This window comes from Triticum urartu, chromosome 4A (assembly GCF_056163025.1).
Source record: "Triticum urartu cultivar PI428250 chromosome 4A, HENAU_Tu73, whole genome shotgun sequence".
Classification (NCBI taxonomy): domain Eukaryota; kingdom Viridiplantae; phylum Streptophyta; class Magnoliopsida; order Poales; family Poaceae; genus Triticum; species Triticum urartu.
This window is the reverse complement of record NC_141876.1, coordinates 31,663,877-31,670,530: the sequence shown is the minus strand read 5'-3', so window position 1 is coordinate 31,670,530 and position 6,654 is coordinate 31,663,877. Positions and strand designations below refer to the sequence as shown.

The window sequence follows — 6,654 nt, the reverse complement described above, 5'->3', positions numbered from 1 at the left end:
CACCATATGCTTTCAGCCTTGCACGAGCATGTTCTCCTAGATGCTAAGATCTGTAGTAGAATTATCTCTTGTAACCAATCAAAGACTGAGGTAGTTAACATATGCACTGAAGGTTGACGTTTTCAGCTAGCTATCGACTTATGCATCACATGCGTTGATGGCCAGAAGTTGGACACAAGAGAGACCAAGCAGCCAACGCTTTCTCGGTTTTAAAAAAAGAGGTCAGGGCCTCTTTTTTACATACAACAAAAATACCACAGTTTTAGAGATACCACGGTTTGTTGAACTGCAGTATTTTTTTCATCCAAACGATTCAAAGTATTGAGTACCAAAGTTTCTTTAGAAACCACAGTATTTCCATAAAACCATAAAAATACTTTGGCTTCCAAACGCACCCTAAGTTGTGGCAAAAAATCAAATAGCCCCGCTATCATGGCTCGTGCCTCTGATACGGATCATCTTATTGGGAGCCGTCTGATACGGATCCAACGTCTCCGATCGCTGCAGTTGCCCATCGCTGGCAGTATAGCAGGCCTTGCATTTGCACTTCGCAATTAAGCCGAACACATCGCAGCGAATCGCGGCGGCGGCATCCCCCATTGCCATCCGTGGCCTCATCTCTGACCTCTCGCCGCCCCCGGCGTCGCCGACGCGATGCCTCCGCTCCCGAGGCTCCTCCACCGCCACCTCTCCGTCCCGCTCGCGCGCCGCCTCACCCCTTGCCATCCGTGTCCGCCCGCGGCCGACGTCTTCCTCCGTCGCGGGCTCGCATCTTCCTCCGCCGCCGCGGCCGCCGCTGCGGCAGCGGGCCGGGAGAAGAGCTCTAGGAAGACCCTGGGTTACCTTGTCGGCGTGGCAGTCGCCATGGTCGGCGCCTCCTACGCGGCCGTCCCGCTCTACCGCCGGTTCTGCCAGGCCACCGGGTACGGCGGCACCGTCCAGCGGCGCGAGGTCTGCCCCCTCCCCCGCCCCCTACTACCCCCCGTTCGATTTACTTATGCAAGTGCGGTATTTGGTGTTCTCGGAACGGCGCATTTCCGAGGATCACCATTATTAGGTTGTGCTTGATTTGGTCGATACTAACAACACCGATCCATGATTGAGTAGGGTTTAGATTCAAAATCTGCTTCCTGTTCATGTTATGTGCGGGAATTGCTATGATTCCTGGGTTATGCGGAGTTCATAATTTGCGATCCTCTTTCTTAAGGTTAAAATGGGGATGTGTGGACTAAGGAGTAGTTCTCTAATTAGAAGATTATATAGTATGGGGAAATGCGGCCTCTTCTGGGTCTCTGTATGTTCTATCCATGGCCATCTATAATTGTGTGCTTGAAATTTGTGCATGTTCTGTTGGAATGCCATCAAACTATTTCTGGTTCATTTCAAGACAATGATTTGAATGCAAGATGTTGATCTAATTTTGAAAACAAAAAATGGTAACTGCCAGGCTTAGTCTAAAATTTGGTATGGAGACAGCTCTTATTGGTGCTGGTAAATAGATAAATAGTCGAAAGGGGCGTTAAGTGTGAACATCCAGTGTGCTTGTACTTGCAGTGTCGTGTTCCTGGTGTATAACAATGTTTGATCCTCTGCAGAGTGTAGAAGAGAAGATCTCCCGACATGCTCGAGTCGGAACGACACCATCAAGGTGACCCTTGTTAAACATCGGGTACCAAGTTTCTGGGTACTTCCATTTCCGTTTAGATCTTTTTGAACCCTACACCAAACATCTGAACTATCATTCCCTAGCAGTTTCCTCTGGATATATTATTTTGCATAGTTTATTTTATTGTACCTTGGATGTAATTATGCATTGACGCACGAAGCTTTTGTGTGTTTTAGAGAAAGAAATTGTTGATCTGAAGGTTCCGTTAAAGGACTTCACTGTGAATTTACTCTGAGAGGTCATGAAGTTCCAGTCTGCTCCATTGTGCTTGCTGACTTCTCTAGAATAACTTGCTGTCTCATCTTGGCCGTTCATATCTTATGACTAGCACTTCTAGTGTGACTTGCAACTTGGCTGTAGTCAGTTTTGCGAACATTGTGTAGTCCATGTGTTGTTGGCTAGCTGGTGGTTGCATGAAGTAGATTCCTTTTACTTGTCCCCAGCATGGTCCTTCTGATTATCTTTCAGCAATACTAAGCTGATATGACACTTGATTTGGTGGAAGATATCTGGAATACATTATCTTGAAGGTTTAGTTGGTACAGTGTTGACCACCATCGCGTGTCTGCAGTATTAACCATGAGCTAACTGTTGTAGAACTTGACAAAAGTGTTAAGGTGCTGACATAGATCCCTTTTTAACGCTTTATTTTAACTATTTGTACATCCTTCAAAGTTTAAACAAGAAAAAACTAACTGCTCACAGTTTCCTGGTATTCACATAAGTGACATAGCATCTCATCTTGTTCCTTAGATTAAGGCATCCATTTTGTTTGCAGAGAGATAGTTATCCAATTTAATGCTGATGTTGCTGATGGAATGCCATGGAAGTTTATCCCTACGCAGAGAGAGGTATCATCAGAACTTTAGTGCCAATGAAAATGCATTTTTGTTTGTGCGTGTATTTATTCTTGATCTATTCCAATTATAGGTGAAGGTTAAACCTGGTGAAAGTGCTCTTGCATTTTATACTGCTGAAAATAGTAGTTCAGCTCCAATTACTGGTGTGTCCACGTATAATGTTGCTCCGATGAAGGTATAAAAGCTGTAATCTTGCATATTCATTTATTATTATGATGCAATTTCATATCCCTGCTGTTTTCTCTTGGAACCTAATTGCACGTTGCAGTGTAGCTGTATCCGTTTATCTTGTTTTATTATTTTGTCAGAATTTTTGTGGGATCTTTGTGTAATACGTTGTTCTCATTGCTGCATAGTGTTCCTGAGAGCATCTCTAACGGATGCTCTAAACTTAACCCCTCAAACCTTCTCCCTATCCCCAAAAGTCAATTTTTTTTGAGGGATTAAAGTTTTCTTCAGCTAGCAGATCCCTAAAACTTAATCCCCTGTACTAAATATTTGGTCATGCATTTTATCAAACACCTATAACACACGCACGCAGCCCACAATCATCACGATCGTACGCATACGCAAGCAGTCTGCACACCCACAAGCAGCACATGTAGCGCGGAGAAGGTTGATGCACCGGCGCCGGTGCGGTTCGCGCTGAAGAAGTCGCTGCAGTGCCGGTTCCAGCCGTCGGAGGTGCACGTGCCCAAGCCCAAGGCCAGCAGCTCCAGCGCCGGTGCGGTCCGAATGCTCGCGCTCGATAGCCAACCTGTGCGACGTCATCCACGGGAACAAGTGCCACCCTGGCCAGCCGCCCAGCTTCACCCCGGGGTCTATCGGCATCAGCGAGTTCCTCAACCCCATCGCCCATGAGGTGGTGCTCAGCACCAAGTCCCGCTGCGAGCTCAAGATCACGGGCTTCATGGCTGAGGCGGAGGGCGATGGCGGCGGCGTGTCTTCGTTTGTGGGCACGCTCTGCCCTGGCACGCCGCGGCCCGGCTGGAGCCACGGGCGGCAGCACAGCGGCTCGTGCAAAGCGGGCAGCATGCAGTCGAGCCTAACTGCATGATCTTGCTGCAACAGAATTTCGCCTAACTGCATCATCTCGGTCGCTGGAGATGGGGCCGGTGGCGGCAGCAGCCGCCTGGGAGAACACCTGCGGGAAGTGGCTGTGTCGGGCAGGGGCGTGGAGAAGGAGGAAAAGAACGAACTGGGATGAGCGGGGTGCCGCCGACCATGGAACCGGCTGAAGTGGCTGCTGCCCGATTTTGTGACATTCCTTGTTGCTGCTGAGATTCGCCGGATTGCGGGGGCGGTGGGGTGGGGTGGGGGAGGGGGTTCCATTTTCGCGGTCACCGGGTCGGCAGCGGCAACAGCGGACGGAGCCGACCGTCTCCCTTTTTTTACTGAGAATGGCTGCTGCTGGACTAAATTTGAGATGGACGGCAGTTTTTTCTTTTTTTTTTGTGTGTGTGTGTGTGTGTGTGGGTGGGTGGGTGGGTGGGGGGGGTCGGTCATATTTGTGGGATTAAACTTTTTGAGCAATCTGCTAGCTGATGCTTAATTCCCCTAAACAAAAAAATTCTCCTCAAATATGACTTTGAGGCATCTGCTAGAGATGTACGGCAATATGTTCAACCAATAAAGCATAGTTCCTTCTGGTAATATTTCCTATGTTATGATGGCCAAGAAATGTCAGGTGCAATATTTTCCTTTTGTCTTAAGAGCATCTTAGAACATCAGACAAATCTCTGTCGATTTTTGTTGTTCGGACTTTAGAGTAATAAAGGACCTTCAAAATACATAAGAGCACGAGACATTGTAGTTAAGCCTTGAAAATGCATGTATCATACTGGTTTGCTACTATTTGCAGATGTAAGTTTCGATAGATATATCCTTTACTCTTTGAAGATTATACTCAACCTGTTACAAAAGCCTTACCCTGGAAACAAGACTAGGTACATGTATTTTTGTGATGTCAAATAAGCTGCAATTGTTATGAATCAAAGAAACCCCTGTCTTTGTTCGAGCACAACTTTGGAACCCTAACCTTGTTGGCATGTGCTGGGAAGCATGATTATCAAGAGTGTTCAGACTGTAGACTTCTCGTCATGTTTTCTTCTTGTTAGCCTACCATTAGTGCCTTTGTGGCAGTACGTTGGGTAAAATAGCTCTGAGCTTGATTTCTACCAGAGAAAAATATGAATCACGGTTGACTTCTGTGAATGAGGTGAAAAATGAAATTGCTTTCAGAAAATTGTAGATATAAAACCATAGTTGAGGTGATTGCTATTTTCTTTAACATGAAGCACTAAGATGACTTTGTGGATACTGGTTTAAATGCATGTAAGATTTTACATACTGGTTTACTACTATTTGTGGATGTAAGTTTAGGTGTATTTTTACTCTTTGAAGATTATACTCGACCTGTTACAAAAGCCCCACCGTAGAAACAAGACTTGGTACATGTATTTTTGTGATGTCAAATAAACTGCAGTCGTTATGAATCAAAGAAACCCCTGTCTTTGCTGGAGCACAACTTTGCAACCTTAACCTTGGCGTGCTGGGAAGCATGATTTATGAAGAGTGTTCACACTGTAGGCTTCTCATCATGTTCTGTTCTTGTTAGCCTATAATTAGTTATGTTGGGTAAAATAGCTCTGAACTTGGTTTCTACCAGAGGGAAATATGAATCACTGTTGGCTTTTGTGAATGAGGTGAAAAATGAAATTGCTTTCAGAAAATTGTAAATATAAAACCATTGTTGAGGTGATGGCTAATTTTTTTTAACATGGAGGACTAAGATGACTACATTTTCAGCCTAGTTTGTTGCTACATTGAAGCTAAGTTGAGAGTATTGTACCTATGCCAAGTCTTGACTCCTGATGTTTTGAGTTTACAAGTCCTTTTTTCCTACCCTACAGGCTGCAATTTACTTCAATAAAATACAATGTTTCTGCTTTGAGGAGCAAACACTTCTTCCAGGGGAGCAGATTGACATGCCGGTGAGTTTAATTTTGCATTCTATGCAGTAATGATGACTTTTCTAGTTGCCACCATTATTTCTGCACAAACTGAAAAACAACGTAAACAGTGAGATTCAGAGCACCTCGCCTTTCGTTCCGAGGGCAAAAGAATATATATATATATATATTCCAAGAACAATCCTATAAAAGAAAATTCCTAGATATCCTGTCATAAATCAAGGCAAAAAGAGAAAGGTCTACTCTACATTGCTTATTTTGGTGGGGACTGACTTATTATAATAGTCCAGATACAAGTCTATTATTTCTAATGATAGGACCTGAAACTGTGTATGTTGAACTACTGTATCATAATATCCACCCATGGTAACTCTGCTAGGTTTTTTTTTCTTCTTTTTTTTCTTTTTCGAATGGTAGCTTTGCTGCTTGTTGTAACATGCACCTGAAAACTTTCAGGTATTCTTCTACATTGACCCTGAGTTTGAGACGGACCCCAAAATGGACGGGGTGAACAACATAGTTCTTTCCTATACATTCTTTAAGGTGAAAGAGTAGAAATGATTGTAAGTGACCCGTAACATTAATTCTATTGAAACCGTTACGCAAATTGTGTTCCTAAAAACTCCTTCTCATGTAACACCAAGAGTAAAAGGTTAGGTTTTTCATGTAGTTATTAGTTCACATGGTTTGGTGGAAATTTTTGCAAATAATCTGTAAGGATTGTTCCGATGCAGTCAAATTGGAGAAACAGTTTTGGGCCGATCTGAAGAATCGAGGAAGGGGAATGAATGTATTGATGGGATCAGGAAACTTTATCACGTTTGTTTGGACCTAAATGGTTAATGTATTTTTTTCCTGGTAATGTACGTCTGAACCCAGGCACAGATGCTCGTGATGAACAGTAAGTTCAGGAAAAGTAGCAACAACAAAAATAATAATCAGAATCAGTATTTTTGTTGAAGTTTAGTTATTTGCTACTCCCTCCGTCTGGAAATACTTGTCATCAAAATGAATAAAAGGGGATGTATCTAGATATATTTTAGTTTTAGATACATATCTTTTTATCCATTTTGATGACAAGTATTTTCGGACGGAGGAAGTACTTAGGACAGTACGTTTGCATTTCACCTCGATCAGCCAGGGCCAGGGTTGATGT

General features: G+C 43.9%; 1 protein-coding gene across 2 annotated transcripts; it reads left to right on the top strand.

Annotated features, from left to right (window-relative positions):
- Positions 1-537: 537 nt before the first annotated feature.
- On the top strand, positions 538-6,393 carry LOC125550410 (cytochrome c oxidase assembly protein CtaG / Cox11 family). 2 transcript variants are annotated; one of them, XM_048713401.2, is made up of 7 exons: positions 538-951; positions 1,596-1,648; positions 2,445-2,517; positions 2,597-2,701; positions 5,439-5,519; positions 5,955-6,061; positions 6,233-6,393. In XM_048713401.2, exons 1-6 carry the CDS (start codon positions 655-657, stop codon positions 6,051-6,053), a joined length of 708 nt encoding a protein of 235 aa, XP_048569358.1. In that variant the 5' UTR covers positions 538-654; the 3' UTR covers positions 6,054-6,061; positions 6,233-6,393. The 2 variants fall into 2 exon arrangements, with proteins under 2 accessions (XP_048569358.1, XP_048569357.1); XM_048713400.2 differs by having other exon boundaries at positions 539-951; positions 5,955-6,393.
- Positions 6,394-6,654: the final 261 nt, after the last annotated feature.

Coding starts and splice junctions, on each gene's coding strand:
- LOC125550410 (XM_048713401.2), top strand. CDS start 655: ATGCCTCCGCTCCCGAGGCTCCTCCACCGCCACCTCTCCGTCCCGCTC. Junction 1,649..2,444: donor GTCGGAACGACACCATCAAG/GTGACCCTTGTT, acceptor TTTTGTTTGCAG/AGAGATAGTTATCCAATTTA. Junction 2,702..5,438: donor ATAATGTTGCTCCGATGAAG/GTATAAAAGCTG, acceptor CCTACCCTACAG/GCTGCAATTTACTTCAATAA.